We start from the raw sequence: 26,828 nt of genomic DNA on the forward strand, positions 1-26,828 counted from the left end.
TCCCCCCCCTTCTCTCTCTCATACATACACAAATTTTGGAATAGATCTTTGTACTTTTGTTTGGCATAGTCACCAATACATTAATCCTCAGATCCATGGACCTAGAGTTCCCCAATGATTACAGGCCCGTCCATGTGTAGAAAAAAAATTCCAAGCTTCTTGCCGTTTCTTATAGTTCCAGCTTGCAGATTCTGTGCACTATCAGTTGTGTAACCTTGAGCTTACTATCCTCTTAAACCTGAGATTTCATAACTATAAAACCAGAATACTTCTTGCAATTGTGAAAGAATTATGTGAGATAACTAATGGACGTACAATACCACTAAAACAACCAGTTATTTATATAGCACATCATGTCACAGCTAAATACAAATAAAAGGTGTTAATAAAATTTGAAAAATGGAAACAAGTTAAAAAGGAATGACACAGGAGGTTGTGAGTACTTATGTGTAAGAAGAAGATCAAGGGAGAGGTGAGAACAGAGGTGTCAAGTGTGAAAGCACTGAGAATTAAAAATGCAGATTTTCTGAGGATCAAAATTTACATATAAACAGAAAAAATGTAATGATTATTAAGCTCAATGACAGCAGAACTAAAGCAGAGAGATCATGTCACCTCTAACAAAGATCAAAGTAATGCTATTTTACCTCAAAATGTATATATTTACACTGTACTAACTTAATTTATGCCTCGACACTAGAAGCCAAGAAATCTCATACATAAATTCCCAATTTTAAAAATGTCTTTACTACTCTGCAACCTTAGTCAAATCACTTCCTCTCTCTGAGGGAGTTAAATGAGATCAGCACTACCCAACAGAGATGGGCAAGACACATATTAATTTACTACTGTCTAGTAGACAGATTTTTAAAATAAGCAGGAACAAGTAAATTAATTTTAATAATATACATTAACCCATATAGCCAATAAATATTATCATTTCAATATGTTACCAACATAAAAATTGAGATATTTTACTTTTTAAAAAAAGTATCCAAAATCTGGTATTTACAGTCAACTGATTTCAGTTCTGACTAGCCACATTTCAAATACTCAATATCAGCTGGACTTGGTGGCTCAGCCTGTAATCCCATGCTTTGGGAGGCTGAGGTGAGTGGACTGCCTGAGCCTGCAGGTTTGAGACCCCCCTGGGCACCTTGGTGAGACCTTATCTCTACAATAAATCAAAAACTTAGCTGGGTGTGGTAGCGCGCACCTGTAGTTCCAACTACTTGGAAGGCTGAGGCGGAAGGATCGCCAGAGCCCAGCAGGTTGAGGCTGCAGTGGCCGGGAGTGTGCCACTGCACTCCAGTCTGGGTGACAGAGTGAGACTCCAACTCAAAAAAAAAAAATTACTCAGTAGCGCTGTCCTAATACTGTGCCTAGTAGCTTCCATATTGGGACAGCACAAAATAAATGACTAATTTATCATTTATTTGATTACTTTCTATATGCCAGGTACTCTGCTAGGTGCTGGGGACTCAAAAATTAAGACATCCTGTCTTCAAAGGGCTTATGAGGTCTCCTCCAGCTCCCAGACCAAAATGCTGCCATGGCAAAAGAAATCCTTGGCTGCTTCATCCTGAGCACTCACTCCTCTTGCAACACTCAGGATCCTGTCTGTGTTATAGCTATTTGGGTTTCTTTAATCAGTCTCTACCCTGAGACTATGAGGTCCTTAAGAATCTAAATACTTGTGTTATTCATTTACATATAACTCCTAACACTCAGAAGGTAGTACATACAACGGTTAAGAGCCCAACTCTAAAGTCAGACTGCCTAGGTTTGAATCCTGGTTACAACACTGTCTAGCTATGTAACCTAAAGGCAGTTACTCCACCATTCGTGGCCCTCAGTTTCCTCACCTGAGAAATGGAGATGATAATGATATTACCTTCTCATAGGGTTATTCTGAGGACTAAATGAGATAATACATTTAGTGTATTGAGTACATAAGTATATACAAATGTATAAACAATGCCTTGCAAACAGTAAGTACTTAATAAATACATATTACTAAGTATTATTACGTACTCAATAAGTGTTTCTTAAATGAGTAAATTCTAATTTTCTCCCAGTAAAAAGAGAAAAACAGTATTTATGAAATGTATCATCATTATTTTCCACTGACAAAATTATCCAAATAAAAGTTTCTAGACTGAATCCCTTAATGAACTGAAATGCTTATAATAGTCCTATCCTGTGTTTCACCACAGAGGTCAAAACTTAATTAACAGATCTTGTATTTGTCAACGCTTGTGATCAAAGCAGAAAACTTTCCTAAAGCAACTTAGCCTTAATGAGAAATAGTTTAACAGAAGTCAAATAACTGACATCAAATGTACTTTTCTTGCTACAGTTTCAAACTAAAAATGCCATTCAACATCCCAATCAGGACATAAATGACTGGAAAGCAGTCATCTCCTTATAGTACTTCTCAGAACATGACCATGAAAGTATGTAACAGCAGGACTAAAGAGATTGAGGTTATGTACCAACCTATAGTAATAAAGTCCTATAATGTGTATAACAAAAGGACTGTATAAGGTCTATAGAGGCCATGGAATACACTAATCTACCATAAGAAAATCCTATAAACAGCAGGGAATTTCAAGAATAATGCAGAGCTGAAAGTTCTCAGCTCAGAGAACTCAGCTTCATGAAAACAGTAAGAAAAAGTTAATTAAATTTAGAACTTTTTTTGTTTTGAGAAATTTTTTAGAAACTTTTTGTGTTTTGAGAAATTAATAGACAAAGTATGGCATCAATAAACATTCACTGAATGAATTAATGAAATAATGTGGTATCAAGTTGTAGACAAAGTAAAGACATATAAAATATGAACATGTCTAATAAGACTTTGAATTCTGTGCCAAAGTGCAAATTCACAGAATCCAAATTCAACATTCTGCCCAATACCACCATTATTCATTCCATTATACTTACGTACTATTTTGGTGCCATTGAAAGGACAGAGCCGGCTGGGTTCTGTGGTTCAGCCTGTAATCCCAGCATTTTGGGAGGCCAAGGCAAGTGGACTGCCTGAGCCCGTGGGTTCGAGACCAGCCCAGGCAACTTGGTGAGACCTCATCTCTACAATAAATTAAAAGTTAGCCAGACAAGGTAGCGCAAGTCTGTAGTTTCGGCTACTTGGAAGGCTAAGGCAGAAAGATCACTGGAGCCCAGCAGGTCAATGCTGGGGTGGCCATGAGTGTGCCACTGCACTCCAGTCTGGGCAACAGAGTGAGACTCCAACTCAAAAAAAAAAGAAAAGAAAAGAAAGAAAGAAAGAACAGAGCCCAAAATGAAGGTTAGGTTCTCTGGTCACCTGGTCAGATACTTAGGTCAATGTTGCATTCACAGCAATAATATTAACTAGATGAACCAGTTTTTCCAGCCCCCAAGTGAGTTTCATTCTACTTGGTCCCAAAACATTAAGATTAACATCTCATTTTTGTCCCAAGCATTTGTCTTCCAAGCATTTGTCTATCTGCCCAGCCCTTCTTGTCTATATGATTTACCACCCGTTGACTGGCCACAGTCCATCTATCCAGTTATCAGAGTTATTAGAAAACAGACTACCACTATGGCAACAGCCCCAGTGTTATCTTACCCAAGAATGTTTGCCTCCCCCCATGAAAAAAGGCCTTATAAGCCCCCAGCCCAGAACATTCAGGGTCATGCTTTTCTTAGCATCTGGCCCTGTCTCTCCCTTAAGAAGTATATTCACTTCTTTTCTTTCTTTCTTTTCTAATGTGCTTTCTAAATAAACTATTTTTCTTTCTTTCTTTCTTTTTTGAGTTGGACTCTCACTCTGTCATTCAGGCTGGAGTGCAGTGACATGCTCATGGGCACCGCAGTCTCTACCTGCTAAGCTCAGGCGGTTCATCCACTTCAGCCTTCCAAGTAGCTGGAACTATGGGAGCACTCCACAACACCTGACTAATTTTTTGATATATTGTAGAGATGAGGTCTCACCAAGTCCTGGTCTCAAACCCCTGGACTTAAGCAATCCTCTCGCCTCGGCTTCTGGAAGTGCTGGGATTACAGGCTGAGCCATCACGCACAGCCTAAATAAACTATTATTCTCATCTACTTTCTGTGTAATTCTTTGTACACCAGTGGCACTCAGCTCGCTGACCTAATAGCCATATGTTTAGCTAAGCTACAAAGGACATAATGAAAAAGCATACGTGGGCCTTTCTGAATAAGCTATTATTGTTTGTGTGTAGTGTGTGTGTGTGTGTGTGTGTGTGTGTGTGTGTGTGTGTGTGTGTGTGTGTGTTAGATTCTCACTCTGTCATCCAGGCTGGAGTGCAGTGACAAGTTCATGGCCACCACAGCTGCAGAGGAAGCCCTCAGGAAGCTTATAATCAATTTAAGAAATCAATATACACACGTGAAAAGCTGAATAAAATGAGGGATCCAACATGGCAGTTTACAATTAAATACCAAAAGATGACTTTCTAACACTGGGTTCTATGGAAGCTCAAATTCAAAGGAGGACTCACTGATGGCTAAACTACTCAGGAAAGATAATGACTTACTGAAATAGATTTAGATAGAGGAATGATAGGACTCAAAGGGAAGCTGTAATGAACATAGCATTCTCAAGAATAAGGAACAGCAACCTAGCTAGAGTGGTACATTCACACTGGGGAAGATTGTAAGCCAAAATTGGAAAAGTAAACTGAAACTAGATTATAGAAAAATTTGAATTCCGGGTGATATGTTTTCTTAATCACAGGTACAAGAAAGACACTAAAGGTCTTCTAGCTGAAGAAGGGCACAATGAAAGCCATGTTTTACATAAACGTTAGTTGAGGGTGGTTGCCTAGGACTAGTGGTTAGGGGGAATGGGAAGTGACTGACTGCTAATGGGTATGAGGGCTCTTTTGGGAGGGATGAAAATGTTCTAAAATTAGATTATAACAGTTTTACAACTCTGCAAATATACTGAAAACCACTGAATTGTATTAAAATGGGGAACTTAATGTCATGTAAATGATACTTCAATAATGCTGTTAAAATAATTTAATACCAGCATACAAGACAAAGGGGCAGGGGAACTAGAAAGACCAGATAGACTTGGTGAGTAATTAGAAGGCTAGTACATAATCCAAACTTGTGGCAATGAAAAGCTAAGCTAAAGCTCAACAGTAGAAACAGAAACAAGAGACACCCAGAAAATAAACATGACTTGAAGATGCTTTGGAAAGTGAATGAGTTCAGAAACTCAGATCTAGAAGGGTTCTTGCAGCCCACCTGGTCTGCGAAGGAATCCCTTTAGTTATAACACTCAGAGCCTGTTTCTACTTACATACATCAAGAACTCATAACACAGTTGATTCCAATACTATTAGATTTTCTTTATGTTGAATGAAATCTCGTTTTACCTTTGTGTAGACCTCCCTGGGTCTGTTCACCCCCTCCCCAACTGCCCACCCATCTTTTATTCGTAAAGTAGAACTTCCCAAATCCTATCCTTATTTGAACAAGCTTAGTTTGCAACTATCTTTAGGAGTGGCCAGCCTTAACCCCAGTACATGTAAGTGTTCAGTAGAACAGAACTGTCCTCTTTATTGAAGATGCTTTTTATACAAAATTGTATAAAAATGACTCTAAATATGAACCTAGTGATAGAGAGTTCAATAGAAAAAATATAGTAAGCCAAGTTCAAATTTAGATATCCAGTCATCTAAAAAGTATTTACTAAGCACCTATTATGTTCCAGGCACTCTGGAAGTTCCTAGAGTTTGAGGCAAAGGCAAAACAAACAAAAATTAAGCACAAAGACCCTCTAGACAACTGGATATGTGAACTAGTGTTTGGAGAAAGATCAAAGCTAGAGAACAAACTGTAATGTTCACTAAGGCAACAGCTGAAACCAGATGAAATAGTCTGGAGGTGATTAAGAAAGAAAGCAAGGAGTCAGACAGAATTCTGGAATAGTTGAGATACAAAGGGAAAGAGCACCAGGACTTAGGGTCAGAGAGTCTGATTTCTAGTCCTTGTTCTGCCATTCTACATGAGCAACAAACTCTCACAGTTTCAGCTTCTTCATCCGCAAAGTGAGAATAACATGGTTGTTATGAGGATTAAATAATAACACAAATAGGTAAACGCACCTGGTGCATAGTAGGGCAATTGATTAATAATTGCTAAATGGATAAATTCCCTGCTGATGTCACTCATGAGCCATAATATTAAATAGCAAGATAGATAACTTACCAATAGCAAGACTTTTTAGCACAGCCAGATCACCAAAAATGAAACTAGAAAACAAAAGTATTAGCAATATCCATAATAACATTGAAAATTAGGGCCGGGCACAGTGGCTCACACCTGTAATCCCAGCACTTTGGGAGGCTGATGCAGGAGGATCACTTGAGCCGAAAAGTTCAAGACCAATCTGGGCAACATAGAGAGACTCTGTCTCAACAAAAAAAAATTATTTTAATTAGCTGGGCTAGTAGCACACACCTGTCAGTCCTAGCTACTCTGGAAGGCTAAAGTAGGAGGATTGCCTAATCTCAGGAGGTCAATGAATTCAGTAATATAGCATTTAATAGTCAGAGTGATCCTACACAGTAGGTATTATTGCCCCCAATTATAGATGTGATCAGTGAGGCTTGGAGAAATCAGGACACACAGCTTTTAAGCATAGACCAAGTCTGACTCCTAAGCGCAAGCTCTTAGCCATTATGCTATTATTTCTCCGAGCTACCCTGAGAGATGTATAGGGAATGGACAAAGCAGAATGGTCAAGCACCTGCTCTCTAGCCCAAGTAAATTAGACAACTTTATAAAGAGAAGCTAAAAGGTTTGAAAGATGTAATAAAGCATGGTTTCAGAAACCACAGCAGAGATGTGGCCTATGCACAGTAAGAACTGGGCACAGAATGCCCCTGCCTAAACAATGCCCTTAGGCAAGTGGTGACAGGCTCCATGAACAACAACTGCAACTGCCAGTCTCTGAACAATGTATGTGTGTGCAATGTAAAAAGTACATTCAGTTATCCAGTGGTTCCTTTCACCCACAGAAGCATTCAGAAACAAATCTACTGCCAGCAGCAGTGTTTTCAAACACAAAGGACAGTTATAGTTCTAAGGGATGATGTTAGAAGGAAACCTAGCACCAGATGGTTTAGCTGCAAAGGTTTGTTCCACGGCTATCTGTCCCGGTTTATCAGTGTATGACCCAAAGAAAGCATGGAGAGCTGCTATTAGCAACTGAGACTGGCACATGGAAGGGAAACTGCTGAGACCACAACTCTATCACACTGCATCAATAACCCTCAGGCTCATTATTTCTATAAATCCCTACAGCTAAAAATCCAAATATTCTCTCTTGCTTTCCTTATACTACCCTACATCCCCCAGTCTTCATCACTAATATATCCCGCCATATATCCTTCCCTATCCCAGTCTCCATGGACCCCATTAAAGAATTATTCACCTAGATATAAATTCCTACCTATACTCCAACACCTCCTACTCTCTCATTTCTAAACCCCACTGTCCTACATACCAACCCTGGCTCCTCCTTCAATAACCTTTCCACTCTTCCCAGAGAAACATGTTTTCTTCATGTGAATAAGCTCACCCGCCTCCTCAACTCTTCCCTTGTAAATACTCCTTACATCTTCCTAATGTGCCAAGACTACATTACTTCCTAGACACCCCTCCCTTCCACCTTTCTCTGAGGTACTCACCACTCATTTCCAGGCCAGCATTGCACTGGCACCTCCCAGCAACCTTCCTCTCTTAGAAGCCTGCTCACCATCCTCAGTATGACTTTCTACCACCTCCATGAGTCTCTCTCTCAGATTTCCTTCAGTGTTCTTAGCACCTGGTTCACAGTTTTAACCTTTTGATGGGGCAAATTTGTCAAAACCATTTTAAAAATGGAATATCAAAAGAACTGGACTGAAATATATATATATATATATAAATAAATACAAAAACATAGTACCAAGTAATGAAAGCAATAATATCAATATCTTGATATCTCTAGTATCCCTGGCCAGCAGCAGGAGTAAGAGAGAGAGAGACTAATGAAGTTAAAGAACGAGGTCAAAGACGTGGTTTGGTTGGGATGAGGTGAAGCTCAGGAATGAAGTAGGAATGTCTTCATAATAAAAAAGTGTTATGGTTAGATTTTAGGCTACGTGAAAATATATTTGAATCAAAATGGGTATATTAAAATGTCATGATACCACAAAGTAATTTCCTGGGTAGATGAAAATGTTAACCATCACGAGAAGGTATAGTATAATACATGGGTTGTATCCTTTTGTCAAAACTGACAGGTAAGATTTGTACATTTCAGCGTTGTAAATTATACCTTAAAAAACCATAAAATGAAAATAATGATAATCACATGGGTGGAGGTATACAGACAAAACAAGAAAGGCATAATGTTGACAACTGTTGAAGGCAAGTATTGAGTCTATTAGGATTCATTATGCTATTGTGTTCACTTTATATATCTTTGAAATTTTCTATACTATAAAGTTTTTAAGGTGTCGCATACCCTTCTCCCACACAACTCATGCTCAATCATCACATCCTTTAAGACTTCAATAGCTACAGCAGAGTTTCTAACACTCCAGTTTCAATATTTACCACAGGTTTTCCAACAGTCCATGAAGAGCTCTCACTTAGCCTCTATTCTGGAATTTCAAATGCTCCATTTCACAAGCACTCTTCTCTAAGAGCTTAACTTTGAAGATCTTTCTTAATGAGCACTATCTTCCACTCTGGCTGGTGCTATGTTCCTACTTTTCACTTTGTAGTCTCTATCCTTAGATCCCTGCCCTACCTTCCCCAACTGGGCTGTGTATGGCAGATGTGAATAAGAGTCTTCTATAAATGCTATGAGAACAAAACATAAAAGCAAACAGGGTAAAAAAAATATGCAATAAAAAGAGTTGCCTTTTGGGGGAGGGGGGTTGGAATCTCACTTCATCTTCCAGGCTGCAGTGCAGTGGCATACTCATGGCCACCCCAGTGCTGACATGCTGGGCTCCAGTGGTCCTTCCACCTCAGCCTTCCAAGTAGCTGGAACTACAGGTGCGCGCTATCATGCTCTGCTCATTTTTTTATTTATTGTAGTGACGAGGTCTCACCATGTTGCCCAGGCTGGTCTCGAACCCGCGGGCTCAGGCAAACCTCTCACCTCGGTCTCCCAAAGTGCTGGGATTACGGGGCTTGAGCCACCACGCCCGGCCAGGAGTTACCTTTTAATCTCTATTTCCTTACTATTAGAACACTTCACGGTTTGGGCTTCATCTTTTATTCTTCATGAAAGAAACTCTGTGGTCCAAGACTGTCAACAATACTCTTCACATTCAAGCATTTCAGTCCTCATCCTCTAATAACTTTTGCAGCATTTTAAGCTATTAGCCACCCTTTCCTTTGGTTTTCTTCTTCTCCATCCTCTTTCTGCTTCTTCTCAAGTTGGATCTTCTCTCCTTTTTAAATAACTGTACCATCCAACAGAACTTTCTATAACTCTGGAACGTTCTCTGTATTGTCCAATACAGGAGCCACTGGTCACATGTGGCTACTGAACATTTGAAATGGGGCATGATTTCATTTTAATGTAAATTTAAATAGTCACATGTGGTTATTGTACTAGATGGTACAACTCTATAATCTCATTCACTCTCATGACTTTAATTATCATCTCTATATCCAAGGGCTGATTCACAAATTTATGCTGAACAAAGTCAACTGGATGAGTTCCATAAGCACCTCAAACTCCAAAATATAATCAGTCACCTCCACCGTCAACTCCTCCCATATCATACTCCAAGCACCTTTCCCTCCCCACACTCTTAGTTCTATGAATAGAATCCATCATCCAAGTCATCTGAGTTTGAAGTCTTAAGTCACTTTTAACTATCTTTTGTGTCTAAGCAGATATCTATTTTTGAGTATCCCTGCCTCCATTCCAATGTAAACAAATAAGCACAATGTTCCTGCTAGTATCTCATTCAAATGGTTAGCTTTGTAGCCTTGCCTTTTCCAGACATATTAATGATTCCCTACTGTCCACAAATAAAGTCTAAATTCCCTAGGATAGAACAGCATAGCATTCAAGACTCTACACAATCTGGACCAAGCTATTTTTCTAACCTTGCCTTCCACTTTTATCTCTTAAGCCCCATACTCTTCAGCCAAAAGGATTCCTTATCATTCTCCAACAGATCCTGTCAAAACCTTTGTGTACACATCTCTGTTCATGCTCTCCTGTCCACTCGAACTATCCTTCTGACTCCTGTTCTAATTCTAATCATCTTCAAGGTTCACTCAAGTTCTACTTCTTCCATGACATTTCTCAGATCCCCACTGTCCTCATCAAAGAGTAATCTCATCTTTTCTGATTTTCCATTGTACTTTTTTTTTTTTTTTTTGAGTTGGAGTCTCACTCTGTCGCCCAGACTGGAGTGCAGTGGTCGCTCCCGGCCACCGCAGCCTCGACCTGCTGGGCTCCAGCGATCCTTCTGTCTCAGCCTTCCGAGTAGCCAGAATTACAGGCACGCGCTACCATGCCCGGCTGATTTTTTGATTTATTGTAGAAATGAGGTCTTGCCAAGTTGCCCCAGGCAGGTCTCGAGCCCACGGACTCAGGCAATCCCCTCACCTCAGCCTCCCAAAGTGCTGGGATTACAGGCTGAGCCACCGAGCCCGGCTCCATTGTACTTTTTAACTGTACTACATTTATGACAATAATAAATTTCTGCTTTGATGGAAGTTGGTTATATGCATTTTTTATCCTATCACAAGCTCTCTAAAGTTGCATATCATGTGTTAGATATCTTTCTATCCACAAATAGTAAAAATGATCAGTATAAATTAGGTACAGAATAAGTTATATTTACTAATTAGGATAAATTCATTTAAATTACAGATCAATTCTTGTGTGTAAAAATTTTAAGTATGTCGAAAGGGGCCTAGGCACTGAATTATCAAAGGCACACAAGTGTTTTGAGCACACACAATTTCCCAAACTGCCCTATGTATGAGCATCTAAATACTGAAAAATAATCTTCTTACTCTAGTCATGGACTGTCAATACACTGGATAAAACTGAGGCTGAACTATTATATCTCCTATAGAAATACATAAGATTTCCTATTTAAATACAGCACTTTGTATAAATGTATGGAACTGATATTTCAGGGGCTCATGCTTTATAACTGATTCGAGTTTGCTATTTTTTAAGTAAGGGAAGTAAAAATTACTCAATGATAATAATAGCCACCACTTGTTGAACATTTGCAAGTATATTAAACACTGTTCGAAGCACTTGTCATGTATTATTTCATTTAATTTTTATAAAACTCTAGGAATCAAGTACTATTATCACTCCCATTTTACATATTTTTTAGAAATTAGGCATAAAAGGCAGCTCACATATGTTTTTAAAACTTTCCATTAGTATAGCCAAACAAATGGAGAGAAGATGCATTTCTATCCATAGAGTAATTACATAGAAGTCCTGGTCTAGAAGTCCAAAGATCTAGATTGTTTCAGTGAACTAGATATAACCTCATTGATCTTCAATGTGGCCATTGGTCCTTACCTAGCAGAGTAGTTATAAGAGTAAAATAAAATAATGGATGTGAAAACAATGAAGAGCAATGAACTTGAGGTAAAAGATGTTGGAATCCAATCTCTGCTTTGACCTTTACTAGAAATGGGACCTTGTAAAAATAAATCCTATAGCACATTTGAGCCACATCCATTTTAGACCAAGTATGGAGCACTTACTTATGTGCCACACATTCTACTAGGCATTTGGGACACAAAGTGAACATGTGACAGACAGGGTCTCCTGTCCTCACTGAATTCATAGCCTAGAGGGGAATACAAATGAATAAAAAAGACAAATATAATAGAGTAGGCTAAGTTTTCTGAGAGAGGCGTATGTAAGAGAGGCATCTACTTTATTTAGATTTAAGAGTTAAGGGATATTATGAAAGAAAACTACTTACAAGCTAAGACTAAAAGGATGACTGGGATTTAATCAGAAAATGAAGTAAAGAGTTCTAGGCAAAGGAAACAAGGTTCAAAGACCTGGGTATATAGGGCAAATGTTAATAGTAGATTCTAAAGGAATAAAGTTTTTTTTAAAAAACATATGAGAGATCTTTCTGTATAATTTCTTACAACTGCACGTGAATCTTCAATTATCTCAATAAAACTTTTCATTAAAAGCATATATAAGAGTACTTTAAACTGAGATGCACTTTACCTGTTTTAGTTAATATTAATACTAGTAATCAACTGTATTATGTACATTACTACAAAGAGCAAGGTTGGAGGAGTTGTTATAATGGAAATAGGACTACTAAAGACAGCTAGTGACCAAATTTTAATAGTTGGCCAAAATTTGAAAAGCATGATTCAGTACCTTTCACGTCTGGTCGATATTGTAGTCCATCATCTTTCTTTCCCAACAAACTAGTGTCATCTGTATCTATAAAAGAAAATTGTTTTCGAATTAAGATACATACAATGCTTGAGTCGTATCATAACACTTCCAAATGCTCCAAATTATTCTAGGTTATTTTTCACTCTGTCCACTTATCCTGCTTACATTTTTCATCATTCTCTTGATCAATTGTGTTATTTCTGTCTCAGACCTCAAGAAATCCTACGTATACATGCTCTTTGTATGTGGTAAAGAGTCTAATTTCATCTGTACTTCAGCTCAAATGTTATCTCCTTTAAAAAGTCTTTCCTATTAAAACTTAAATAACATACCCTGAGGAAAAAGGGTTAACCCTTTATCCAAGGTGCAAATGCTTCAAGACTTACCTTCTCCTACCACTGTTTCCCTGGAAACATCAGATTAAGATAAATGTGGAATCTCAGCTGTGTTATGAAACATTTACTATCAAAAATGATCCCTGATGGGTGAATTACACCTGGATTGAGAAGACTATAAATAAATCATAACCCACCCATCGGGAAGTTGTGCTTCCCAATACATAGTGGAAGAGCAAAGGGAAGGTATAGTTAAGGGTGGATGAAAAACTATGCAGGAAACTAAGACAAAACTTAATGACTAACCACATTAAAGAATTCTAAATCTGCATAAATTTCAATAAGTTCTCAAGTTTGACTAACTGCTCTGAACTTGAAATTCCGGGAAGTACCATTCAAATATACATCTTTTCCTCAAAGAAGATATTCTTTCTCCAAGTTATTCTGCCTACGTAAGCTGTAAATGTCAACCCTTGAAAGAAAAACAAACTGTACTTCTTCAAGATCAAGTTAAGTAGTTCATGTGCCTACTAAGGATCCTGTTGGCAAGCAATGTTCTCTATCATGTCCACACGCAACCTCTACATAGAAAACCTCCTAAGAGCTTCCTGAGTATTCTTTGGTAGCTTAGACCAGAAGAATTGCAATCAGTTGTGCAATGAGTCACAAATTATGTGCTACCAATATAAAGTACCAAATTTTGCTTTACAACTTTTGCCCTCAGCTCAGATAAAAGTATATGCCTTGAGTAAGTCCAAAAGGGGCAAGGGCTCAGGAAAGGAGGGCAGGGTGTGAAACTAGTAAGCAAGAAAGATGTGCAATCCTAGTCCATGAGAATGTTCCCAGCCCACATATGTTACTGAAAAAACAGTCCATTTGCCAACCCATGTAGGTATTGCTGAGCAAAAAAAGACTGAGAATCTCTGGCTTTAGAGACTATGGCTACTTCTAGTAGAATTGGAAAACAAATTCATTCTTATATAGTGTCATGATTTCTAAGACAGAAGGACAAAAATAATTTTAAACTGAAGGTAATAATTTTTCATTACATTCTCTAGCTTCACACCAAAATCTCTAACAGTACATAATTCATATAGGTAAAAACAACAGAGATAATGTAAAAACAAAGTGAACTATTATGTTCTAGGAAAAAAGGTTTACCAAATATGTGGCAACATTTATAGATACATAGTTTTACTGTAATTAAAATAAATTAACTACTCTTTGACAGCTATAATCATTCCAAATTTGAGAAAACTTTATAATTATAAATATATCTGCAATTCCATGTTAGAATCAGTTTAATATCTAAACAAGCAACCAGGAAGTATGAGTTATATCTTAAAAAGATGAAAATAAATTTTTAAAAATCTAAATTAGTAAGAGGATAAATTCTGAAATATGAAATAATAACAAAAAAAGCTTTAAGGATTTCTCACTTTAAAAATTTGGAACACTATCAAGATGTACAAATAAATGATACACATAATATTAAAGACAGGTCTCTCAATTGGTAGAATGACTTTTACCTGTGCAGTGACCAAGATGTCTTATATCAATTTGTTCTTGCTTTATACAAGATGCTTCTCGAACAAAACAGGGATTGTTATACGAACTCCCATCAGAAGCACACACGGGATTAAAACTATATCCACTGCAATCTATGTTACATACACACCTGTTGGAAAAGACAAAAATTATCTATATTTTACACAAAAAGTATTTCATAAATGCTGCAACAGAAAAAAAAATTCTTTTTTTCTGCTCTTTGTAACAGAAGTCAATATATTGTTTCAAGTCACTGATGAAAGTAAAAACAAAGTGAATACCCAGTTAAAAATGTCTTTCAGGTGAGAATTTAGAGAAAATTTCATCTAGATATTATTAACCTAGTGGTTTATCTAGAATTTTCATAACAAGATAAGAGAATAAGACAGCAAATGTCAACAACCTTAATTAAAAGTAAAATGGCATAGTGGAAAGCACACAGAATTATGCATCAAAGGCCATGAATCTAAATTCTAGCCCTACTAATTACCAGATTTATACACAGATTCTTTCCTCTAAGTTTTAGTTTACTAATCTATCAAATAGAAGTAATAGTAATATACCTACCTTACCAAATAATTGGGAAGATTAAAAATATAATAGATATGAAATATGTAAAATGGGAACCCTAAAAGTATTTTCTAGCTACGTGACTACCTATATAACTGAATGTTTACTGAACACTGAGCACATTCTACAGAGGTGGTCAAGGAAGTTCAAAGCAAGGTCACTCCTTAAGAACAGTTAAATCTAGTAGGGAATAGAAAAACAAAAATGAAAAACAAAGACTCTTCATTCACAGCAACATAGTGGACTAGGAATCTTTACTAATCCTCTCACTAAAAATCAACAAAAAATACTGGATAAAACATTTCAAAACATTCTTTTGAATGAATTCATAAATTGATAAGCTAGAAATACTCAGGACAAAAATTAATTGAAGATAGGAACAAAGAAAGGTCAACTGAGCTCTCGAAAGCTGATTTGGAATTTGCCAAACTGGGTAAATTCAATTGTCAACTTTTTGGATTTGCAGGCTTCTGGGAACATGTGATAAAGAATATCAACCTATATAAGATGGGGAGTCTGCAGACCCTAGAAAATCTGGATCTTCAAAAAAGAAAGAAAAGGCCTATAACCTTCAGTGTGAGGGTAAATTGGAAATAAGCTGCCATACTCCAAAGGGATTGTTTAAAAAAAAAAAAAAAAGCTGCCTTGAGCTGTGGAATTGAAGAGAGAAAAGAAAAACATCTCCCCTGAGAATTCAAAACCCACAAGTCAGCCCTCACATGGATAATTACAACTTAAAATACTACTTGGTGGTTCTGAAAAACTTCAAAAATTTCTTTTAAGTGGTCAAGGACTAGAAGGTGCTCCAGGCAAATGACAGAAGCAAATGCATTCTTCTCTGGAGAAATCCAACTTTATCCTAGACTTCAATGATTTTCCACAGATGCAGTTCTGAGAAAAGTAAGCAACACACACACATACACACACACACACGCATTCTCTTATATACCTTCAACAAATAAGGATATAAAACACCAAAATGAGCAGAACAAACTGATTTTCAAGAGAACCAAACAGAACTTCCATAAATAAACAATGTGTTACTAGAAATAAAAAATTCAATGAGTAGGTTTTATAGAAGATTAGATGAACCAAAGGAGAATTAATGAACTAAAGGACAGGACAGAGGAAATTACCCAGACCACAAACCCAAAGAAATGAAAGAAATGGTGCATGAGGAAAAAGAGACATGGAATACAAAGTCAGAAATGTAAGTAAAATCTAACATGGGTTTCAAAAGTAGTTAAAAGAATGAGGCTAGGCAATATTCTCAGCAATTTCTCTTCAAACTTTCTAAAACTAAAAAAGATACTAATCTAAATATCCCAAAAGCCCAATAAACAGAATTACTAACAATGGACCCACACACTAAAATATCACGGTGAAATTTTTAACCAGAAAAAGAGAATATTTCAAAAGTATACAGAAAGAAAATAAAGACTACCTTCCAAGAAGCAAGAATAATAGGGAAAACTGATTTTCCAAAAGTAGTACTGAAGCCAAATTGTGTATTTATAGTTAAAAGACAGGGCAATAGTACCTGCAATGTGCTATGATAGAATAGAATTCTATGTAAAGACAAATATTTCCAGAATGAGGGTAAAATAAAAGTAACTTGGAAGCAGTCAAAACTTACAAAATTGTCACCTGCTGACTGGCAGTAAAGGAAATTCTAAAGGCAGTAGAAAAATGATCCTTTAAGGAAAGTCTGAGATGCAAATATAAGTGAAGAAGAAAGGTACAAGTATGTAAGCAATATTAACAAACCACCGACCAAATAAAGACAACAACAATGTTCTGCATGGTTACATTTTTTTAAAACAGGAAATTAAAATACATTACAATGATAGCATACAAATTTGGGGTGTCTGAAATTAAAATGTTTAAACAACAGCAATATTCATGGACTTTTAAACTGTGATAAACTGAATATGCATGTTAAAATTGCTAAGGTTACCACTTAAAGAAGGAGAATCCATAACTTTGAAAATTGTAGAGAAAAAAATCCAAAAAAGAAGGCAAAAAAGCAGGGAAATAAACAAAGAAAAGACAAGACAAAAATACAAGATAACAGAAAAAAATTAAAATATATCAGTATTTATAATGTATGTAAGCAGACCAAATGTTCCAGTTAAACACAAAGATAGTTAGCTATATGTTAAAATTTAATGAAACAAAAAGTTAAAAATAAAAGGACAGTGAGAGAGATACCATATCCAGTGTGGAAGAAATCTGGTATATTTAATATCGGATATGAGACTTCAGGGCAAAAAGGATTATCAGAAATAAAGAAAGTCCCTTCATAAAAGTAAAAAAAATATATATATATATATATATACATATATATATACACATATATATATATATATATATATATCCACCAGGAAGATAAAATAATTATAAATATTTTTAAATAGCCTCAAAAATCCATAAAGCAAAAATTGATAAAACCACAATGAGAAATCGCCAAATCCTCCTTGGTCGATTTTAATATAAGTCTCACAGTAACTTATATATCAAGTAGATAAAATATCAGTAAAACTGAAATCTGTGCAGGTAAAATAACTTTATGCCAGGATCTGCTTAAAGTACTTCCCAAAAAAGGAAGGGAAGAAGAAAAGATGAAACAAAATTGAACTTTCTGAAGATGAATGTATGGGGAGAAGTCTACTTTATGTTTTTCCCCTTTTCTGTGTGTTTGAAGATTTCTTTAAACCTTAGTGAAGAACTAAATAAGAAAGGCAAAACTATAAAGACTTAGAAGATCAAACAGAAGACACTGATAAATCTGACTCTGAAATAAGGAATGCCTCACAGAGAGAATAAAAAGACAAGATGCAAACAAAAAGATGAAAACAGCCCATATAACTAACAAAGAATTTGTATCCAGAATACATAAATATAAATCAATTTTTCAAAAAGATATACAATCAATAGAGAAGGGCATAAAGAAATAAAAGAGGATGCATATATGAACAATGGTTCTTTTGTGAAAAGATGCTCGACCTCCTTAATAACCAGGAAAATTAAAATTAAAATCACAATGAGATACCATCCACACTCACTAAATTGGCAAAATTTGAGAAAAAAGGTAATAGCAAGTGCCGGCAAGGATGAGGAGAAAAGGGAATTCTTATCTTCTGCTGGTAGGAGAGCTTCCTAGTACAGCAACTTTGGAAAGCAGGAATTCCCATGAAAACTAGACTTGCACATGCCCAACAATTTCACGACTAGGCAGGACCTTTGAAAATCTCTTACACATGTACACCAGGAGATGTATGTAAGAATATTCATGGCAGTATTATTCATAAGAGCTAAAAGACTGGAAATAATCCAAATGGTTAACAGTAAAATGCACTGTAGAAAACAAATGAATTCAACAAGCAGTGAAAATGAATGAACTATGTATGCATCAACATAAATGCATCTCAAAAACATAATGCTGTGCAAAAGACCAAGAAGAATACACATAGTATGATTCCATTTATACAAAATTCAAAATCAATCAAAAGTCAGAAAATAGATTATTAAGGGATCTATCACAAGCAGTAAAACTATAAAGAAAGGAAGTGAATGATTTCCACAAGTTGGGCCAAAGATGCAATTGGAGAGGGATATGAGGGGCACTGAAGTACAGTCTGCTCTCCATATCCTCAGGTTCTACAAGGCCAAAGGAGAGTCTTAAACATCCTTGGATTCTGGTATTCTTGGGGGTTCCTGGAACCAATCCCCTGTTGATACTGAGGAATGACTGGACCACTTAAATTCTATTTACCACTAAAATTCTATTTCTTGGCTTTGGAGGTAGGATTCACAAAAGCCTATTATGTTTTTGTGCATTAAATCAAAAGTATAAGTTTTTAAACACTTTTGAATATATACTATATTTCACAACTTAAAAATTAAGGCATCATAAAAAAATTTTTAACTCCTAAGAATATTCACTAAAGTCAAAAATAATATTGTACCAAAAACTTAATTTCTAGAAATCAAGACATGAAAAAAGAACCAGACAGTGTATTGGGAAGTTAGTCAATCACAGAAGTTGAGTTTAGATTAAAGTTTTAGATAAGAGGAAGAGGCACAGACAAATGGAGAGAAAAACAATCTACTATGTATGGGTAAAAACATGCACAAATACTTAGTCATAATAGCTCTGTGTCTAAACAAACATTGAAAGAGTGCTGAGGCATAGAAAGACAACTATTCCAGTCTTTCACTCAATGCAGGGCTCCCCTCAGCAATATTTGTGACTACATTGTCAATAGCCCCTGCCAGAGCATTTGCAGCGATAGACAGCTTAATAATTCACCAAAGCAGTATATTTCATGAATGAGTAAGTTCTTCCCTGGACTGAGCACACTAAAAACTTCCACTCCTTAACTCTGAGTCTGGCTTCTGAATCTACATGTAAGACGCCCATAATATCATTTAAGCATTCAAAGATAACCATCATATTGCATATAAGTTTTTACTTCTCAGGACTAGAACTCACAAGTTTATTCAACAGTTCCTCATTTGCTATAGTGTCTAAACATCTGCCCCATCCTGATCACTTTCCAGCTTCAGTATCTCATAATATATGAGACCAAGAACAAAAACACTGACTACAGTTCTTTACTATTCTGGATACTAAGCTTATATAACACAAGCAGGATTGCATTAACTTTTCTGATAACCACATCAAATTTCAGACTCATATTGGGATTCTTAAATATACTCAACTCTGTAGACACTGTCTGCAAAACATGTGACTGCTATCATCTGGAACCCAGGGCTAGGACTTCACATTGACCTTTATCAAATTTTAGAGTATTTGAGCATGCTGAAATCTTTTGGACTCTAATTCTATCATCTAATGTCTCTTCTAGATTGAAGTATTCACATTTTTGACAAGAATACCTCATACTTTTATACAAGTCATCAATAAAAGCACTGACTAGAACAGGATGAAGACAGAGCCACGTGTCACATTATCAGAAACCTACCCTCAATGTTTATAGACAAATCAATCAATTGCTGAACACTTTTTAAGGAAAGTTGTTAACCAGCTAAAATGGCACCTATCATCTGACCCACATTCCTGTATCATGTATAACAAGTAAGATTGATTAACATCTTGTTTAGATCCAAATTAAGCCTCAGCCCTGATACACTAATGTTACTACACTATCCAAAAGGAAAATGAGGTTAAATTTAGCATAACTTGTTCTTGGTCCACGCTGATACTAACAATCTAAGCATGTGCTCAGAAACAAAGTTACTACAACAGAATACATAAAGGAAACTTAATGCTAAAAGGTCACTGAGGTTCCAAGATCATGACTTGCCCATTACCAAAGTTAATAACAATGCTTTTTGTATTAAATGTCCAAAGACCTTTCCCGTTAAACAAAACTTGAAACATTAAATTAATTGTGAAACCTCCCTGCTTATAATTTATCAAGGAAAGGCTCCATTTCTCCTCATTTTTTTGCCACTGTTTCTTTTACTCAAGGCTCAGCATAAAAAGGGGGGGAAAAATCATACAATAACGACTTTTAACAAACTTTTTGAGTTCTATAATGATGAAAAGTCTGTATAAAAATGTCCAAGAGCCGGGCTTGGTGGCTCAGCCTGTAATCCCACGCCTTTGGGAGGCTCAGGTGAGTGGACTGCCTGAGCCCGTAGGTTCGAGACCCGCCTGGGCAGCGAGACCTCATCTCTACAATAAATTTTTTTTAAAAAATCAGCCGGGCGTGGTAGCATGTACCTGTAATTCCAGCTACTTGGAAGGCTGAGGCAGAAGGATCGCTGGAGCCCAGCAGGTTGAGGCTGCGGTAGCCGGGAGCGGCCACTGCACTCCAGACTGGGCAACAGAGTGAGACTCAAACTCCAAAAACAACAACAACAATAAAAATGTCCAAGAAATTATCACTAGAAATAGGATTTCAAAGATTCAATCTACTTTTTCTACTAAGGAACAGTATTTCAGATTCTCTCTATAAGGATCTTGATAAACATATACCACTGATTTCACTTCTGAAATGAAATGATACACTTCTAGCAGAAATAAACATAGCCTGAATCTGTATACGGACTGCTACACTTGGAAGAGCCCATGTTCACTTCTACAGAAAAATGTTGTTATTTAATATATTAAAATTTTAAAAGTCTTTTTAAATACCCTCCAAATTCCAAATTGCTGTACTGAACATCAAATCCAAATACATGTTTTGTCCTGAAAGGAGTAAGATGATTTTAAAAAAACAATATTTGAGAATGATCATTTTCATGGTTGTAAGTAGGTTGCTGTGAAATAACATGAAAGAGATGGGCAGATTAGAGGGGGTCAAATCAGGCAAGTGAACAGACAAAATTAATTTCAAACAGCAATCTGGTAAAGTTAACAGATTTTCTCATAAATTTACATTAGAAAAGAAAAATAAGAGAAAGGTAATAGAAGAGATCACCCAAAAAAGGGAAGTTCTTCCCTTTCAATATGCCTCAATGGGTAAAGTTGCTAAACGATATGAATTAGGAAATTAAGTGAAAGGGTAAAGTCAAAGGCTTCCCTAACCAAAACAGATTTCTCATTTGTAGAAGAGATTAACGGAGAACATGGAGCGAAAACACAAAGTAAAGAAAATGGAGAAGTAATGAAAAACAGTAAGAATTAAGAAATAACAAGGGGAGAGTACAACTCAACCTAGAATAAAGGCACTATTTGCTGTCACTTTATCATGCACTTTTTAAAACATGATGGATGGTTTAAGCAGGGGTTGACAAACTACAACAGTGGGTCAATCTAGACTGAAGCCTATTTCAGCAAACCCACAAACTAAGAATCATTTTCATATTTTTAAAGGGGTGGTGTGGCAGAGACCACATGTAGCCTGCCAAGCCTAAAGTATTTACCCATCTGGCCCTTTACAAAAAAAGTTTCCCGACCCCTGGTTTAAGAGGTAAAAATAGGTAATATTGGGATGGCACTATAACAGAAATGGTGATTAATAGAAGACAGTATTTAACTGCTTCAGGAATCAGAAAAAGATATCGCATTAATCCAGCATGGAGAAACAAGGACGTAATTACTTGTTTAACAAGAGGCCTTGCTCAAAGTGGGCACTGAACCTCAACCAGGAAATGTTTGACCAAGTATATGAAAAAGATAGTGAGGGACTTCTGGCAAGATGGCGACAGGGCAGCTTGGTCTGTAAGACTCTCCAACCAGGAGATCAAAAAGAGACTCTGGTTCTCTCCCCAAAGGCTGCATATCCCATGGTCGGCAGCCTGCTCTTCACTCGGAGCTCGGCCATAGACCTCACTGAGGTATCACCACAGTCCGGGCAGCTACTGTGGCTGCTGCTGCTGCCGCTGTCACCACAACCAGCAGCCATTCCACATCGCACCTCCAGTGCCTGAGGCGAGCCGCTGCCACTGCCACAGCCACTGCCTCCGAGACAGCCATTACACATCACTCTGCCTGTGCCTGAGGACAGCCACTGGCTGCCGCCACCGCCAAAACAGCCATTCCACATCGGACCGTCAGTGCCTGAGGTGAGCCACAGCCGCCACCGCAAGGCAGCCATTACACATCGCATGGCCCGTGCCTGAGGCTATCCACGACTTCAGACCTGGAAGCCCCTGTGAGCAAGATCTGCTGGGGTCTACTACCACCAGTCGTCCTGCCAGGCCGTGGGTCTCCTCCTGTGTGCCTCCAGGCAACATCTCCCTCCCCTTAGGGGCGGGCAAGCAGCTGTGATAAAGATCATCTGGAGCAAGGGATAACACCACCTGCTGGCAATTCAAAGTAACAACACCGAAAGGGGAAAAATGGAAGCCTGACAGACACAGGTCAGATCTGAGTAGTGTAGTGAACGGGGCAGTGGAGAACTGAGTGATGCCCTTGACAGCAGTCCAGGGGCAACGGATCCTAACCTTGAACAAATTTACTAGCTTAAAAAGACAGCTAGAAATCAGAGCTGAAAGGACATTTGACTTAAACGAAAAGTCTCAGTGTGTTTGATTGGTTCTCTAAGTCTACTGACTTGATTCTATTCCTTCTGTTTTGTTCCTCCCCCCTTTTTTTCCTCCTTCTTTTCCCTTCGTTTATTTTCTTCTCTCTGTAAACCATATCTTTGTATAGAGGAATGGCACACCAAAAAGGAGGTTGGTAAACTCGTATGTTAGCAACATTGTATGTTTTAGGTTTTTTTGTATGGGAGTTGGTTAGTTTGTAGTCATAGTCTATTGTTTTTATATATTTCAATTTTTGTCTCTCTCTCCATTTGTTGGTACACTCGTCTGTTTTCACCCTTACTCCTCTCTCTCTCCACCCCTCTCTCCAGCCCCCCTACTGCCTGCTCCATTCTCTTCCCTCGGTTAACCACATTTTATTTTCAGGGAGTAAACCTAAAACCCCACTGCACAGACAGATTCCAAGGCAGTGGGAAGTGAGCTTCAGATTATTCATACACCTGTCGATGGATACCAGGACCTGCAGATACATTTTGAATCACAGCTCCGCCCTTAAGCAAATCTCAAAACTCCAAAAAGGACCACCCCCAACCGACAGTGTAACTCCAGAATTGAACAAAGTAAGAGGACATACATAAACAACAACAGGAGACTGAGCAAACAGAAGTAAAAACAACCCCTCCAACCTGAATAACAGAATTAAAGAAGATGGTGATGTGGAGGGAAGGAAAAAGTAGGGAGGGGGAAAAAACTGTACAAATGAAAAAAATCAAAAGAAGAATATAGGTCTCACACACACCCCTGGGAGATCAGACACTCGGAATACAGATTCTGGAACACAAACAATGAAGAGCCCCCAGAATGACTGGTCACATGCAACAAACCCAGACATCAAGACATTAATAGAGAGAATTTTAAAAACTGACGAGAGACAAGAGGAAAACAGGAAGGAGCTGATGTCAGAAATAACAGCAGTAAACAATACTGTGATGGAAATAAATAACAAACTAATAAGCATGGAAAGCAGAAATAGCCAAGCAGAAGAAAGAATCTTGGAGCTTGAGGACCAAAACACAGAACTAACTCAAACTGTCAAAAGCATAGAAAAGTAGCTCAAAAAGACAAAACAAAACCTTCAAGAGATGAATGACTACTTCAAGAGACCGAACCTAAGAGTAATTGGCCTTCCTGAGGCAGAGAGAGAAACAGAGGCCACACTGGAACAAACATTTCATGAAATCATTCAAGAAAACTTCCCTCATCTCATCAAGGATGAAAAAATTCAAACACAAGAGATTCAGAGAACCCCTGCAAGACAACAAATGAGAAGACCAACTCCCAGACATATAATAATTTGCTTAAATAAAGGAGGTATAAAAGAAAAAATCCTAAAGGCTGCAAGAGAAAAAGGTCAGACTACCTACCAGGGAAGACCAATTAGAATAGCAGCAGATTTATCTGCAGAACCCCTCCAGGCTAGGAAAGCTTGGAGCCCCATCTTCAAAGTTCTAAAAGATAAACAATTTCAACTGAGAATAACCTACCCAGACAAGCTAAGCTTCATCAGTAAGGGAGAATTGAAATCTTTCCTAGATATCCAATCCCTAAGAACCTACATTGCCACCAGACCACCGCTACAAGAAACACTTAAGAAAGTATTGAACACAGAAGAAAAGGAAAAAAGAACAACAACGTTCTTCACAAGAGTATAGGCAAAAGATTAAAAACACACATAATCCAACTCTAAAACCAAAAGAAAGACAACACACAAACAGGAAGAACAATAACTCTGTAAGAACATTATGATAGGGATCAACTCTCACATCTCAATAATTAGTTTGAATGTGAATGGACTACATGCACCACTGAAAAGACGTAGAATGGCAAAATGGAAAAAATATCACCAGGCAACAATCTATTGCCTTCAAGAGACTCACCTCACTAGAAAGGACACTCACAGACTCAAAGTAAGAGGATGGGAAACAAATTTTCAGGCAAATGGAACACATAAGAAAGGAGGAGTCACGATCTTAAACTCAGACAAAATACCCTTTAAGTTATCAAAAATTAAAAAAGATACAGAAGGCCACTACATGATGATAAAAGGTTCAATACATCAACAAGAAATATCCATCCTAAACATATATGCACCAAACATAGGAGCACCAACTTTCATAAAGCAGATCTTAGGTAAACTAAAAAAAGATATCGACTCCAATACCACCAAAGCTGGGGACTTTAATACCCCACTCACAACCCTAGACAGATCATCAGGACAAAAAATCAGCAACGAGATTCGAAACCTCAATGTGACTCTTGATCAAATGGACTTAATTGATACCTACAGAACCCTCCATCCAAAGACCACAGAATACACATTCTACTCATCACCACATGGAACGTACTCTAAGATTGACCACATACTTGGCCATAAGTCAAGCATAAGCAAATTTAAAAGGACTGAAATTTTACCATGCACCTTCTCAGACCACAGTGGAATAAAAATAAGCATTAACACCAATAAGGTCCCCCCAAAACCCACAAAGACATGGACACTAAACAGCATGATGCTAAATAACTCCTGGGTCAATGATGAAATCAAAACAGAGATTAAAAGACATCTGGAAACAATGAAAATGAAGAAACATCATACCAAAATCTCTGGGATGCCATGAAAGCTATAGTAAGAGGGGAATTTATATCCCTACAAATGCACATGAAGAAAATAGAAGGATCACAAATTAACAGCCTAAGAAGCCACCTAAGGAAACTGGAAAAGCAAGATCACAAAAACCCTAATTTCAGCAGAAGAATCCAGATCACCAAAATAAAACCCTAAATCCAGGACACAGAAGACAAAAAGATAATACAAAAAATCAATGAAACAAAAAGCTGGTTCTTTGAAAGGATAAACAAGATCAATGGTCCCCTAGCTAGACTGACCAAGAAAAAGAGAGAAAAAGCCCAAATTGCCGGGCTCAGTGGCTCAGCCTGTAATCCTGCGCCTTTGGGAGGCTGAGGTAAGTGAATTGCTTGAGTCCATGGGTTCGAGACCTGCCTGGGCAGCGAGACCTCATCTCTACAATAAATCAAAAAATCAGCTGGGCGTGGTGGCACATGCCTGTAATTCCGGCTACTCGGAAGGCTGAGGCGGATGGATTGCCGGAGCCCAGCAGGCCGAGGCTGCGGTGGCCAGGAGCGGCCACTGCACTCCAGTCTGAGTGACAGAGTGAGACTCCAACTCAAAAAAAAAAACCCAAATAAACACAAGCAGAAACACAAAAGATGAAGTCACATCTGATCCTGAAGAAATACAAAAGATCATTAGAGACTACTATGTACACTTGTGGAAACAAACTTGAAAATCTTTCTGAAATGGAGGACTTTCTGTCATCACACAACCTGCCTAGGTTGAAACAAGAAGAAATTGAGGCTCTAAATAGACCAATAACAATCAAGGAAATTGACCACGTAATAAGAAAACTACCTACAAAAAAAGCCCTGGACCAGATGGCTTTCCAGCAGAATTCTGTAAGACATTTAAGGAGGAGCTTATACCAATCCTACTGAAGGTATTCCAGGCGATTGAAAAAGATGGAACTCTCCCCACAAATCATTTTACGATGCAAACATCACATTGATACCCAAGCCAGGTAAAGACCCAACAAAGAAAGAGAACTACAAGCCAATATCTTTGATGAACATAGATGCTAAAATTCTCAACAAGATCCTAGCAAACCGGATTCAACAACACATCTCAAAAATCATCCATCATGACCAAGAGGGCTTCATCCCTGGTATGCAAGGCTGGTTCAACATTCGTAAAACCATAAATGTAATTAAATACATCAACAGATGTCAAACAAAAACCACATGATCATATCACTAGATGCAGAAAAAGCTTTTGACAAAATCCAGCACCCCTTTCTTGATAAAAACTTTTCGAACATCTAGGCATACGGGGAACATAC

At 37.5% G+C, this 26,828-nt stretch overlaps 1 protein-coding gene across 2 annotated transcripts in view; it reads right to left on the reverse strand.

Moving 5' to 3' along the window:
- Nucleotides 1-26,828, reverse strand: part of LOC103269691 (myb/SANT-like DNA-binding domain-containing protein 3) — a 145,327-nt gene that overhangs the window by 14,614 nt on the left and 103,885 nt on the right. For both annotated transcript variants that reach the window (XM_021717176.1, XM_008067254.2), the window contains 2 exons: nucleotides 14,310-14,458; nucleotides 12,425-12,490 (listed from right to left, as the gene is read on the reverse strand). In XM_021717176.1, coding sequence (XP_021572851.1) covers nucleotides 12,425-12,490; nucleotides 14,310-14,458 — 215 coding nt within the window. The remainder of the gene's footprint in view (nucleotides 1-12,424; nucleotides 12,491-14,309; nucleotides 14,459-26,828) is intronic.

The sequence above is a fragment of the Carlito syrichta genome, unplaced genomic scaffold (genome assembly GCF_000164805.1).
Source record: "Carlito syrichta isolate Samal-C Ts95f unplaced genomic scaffold, Tarsius_syrichta-2.0.1 Scaffold309451, whole genome shotgun sequence".
Classification (NCBI taxonomy): domain Eukaryota; kingdom Metazoa; phylum Chordata; class Mammalia; order Primates; family Tarsiidae; genus Carlito; species Carlito syrichta.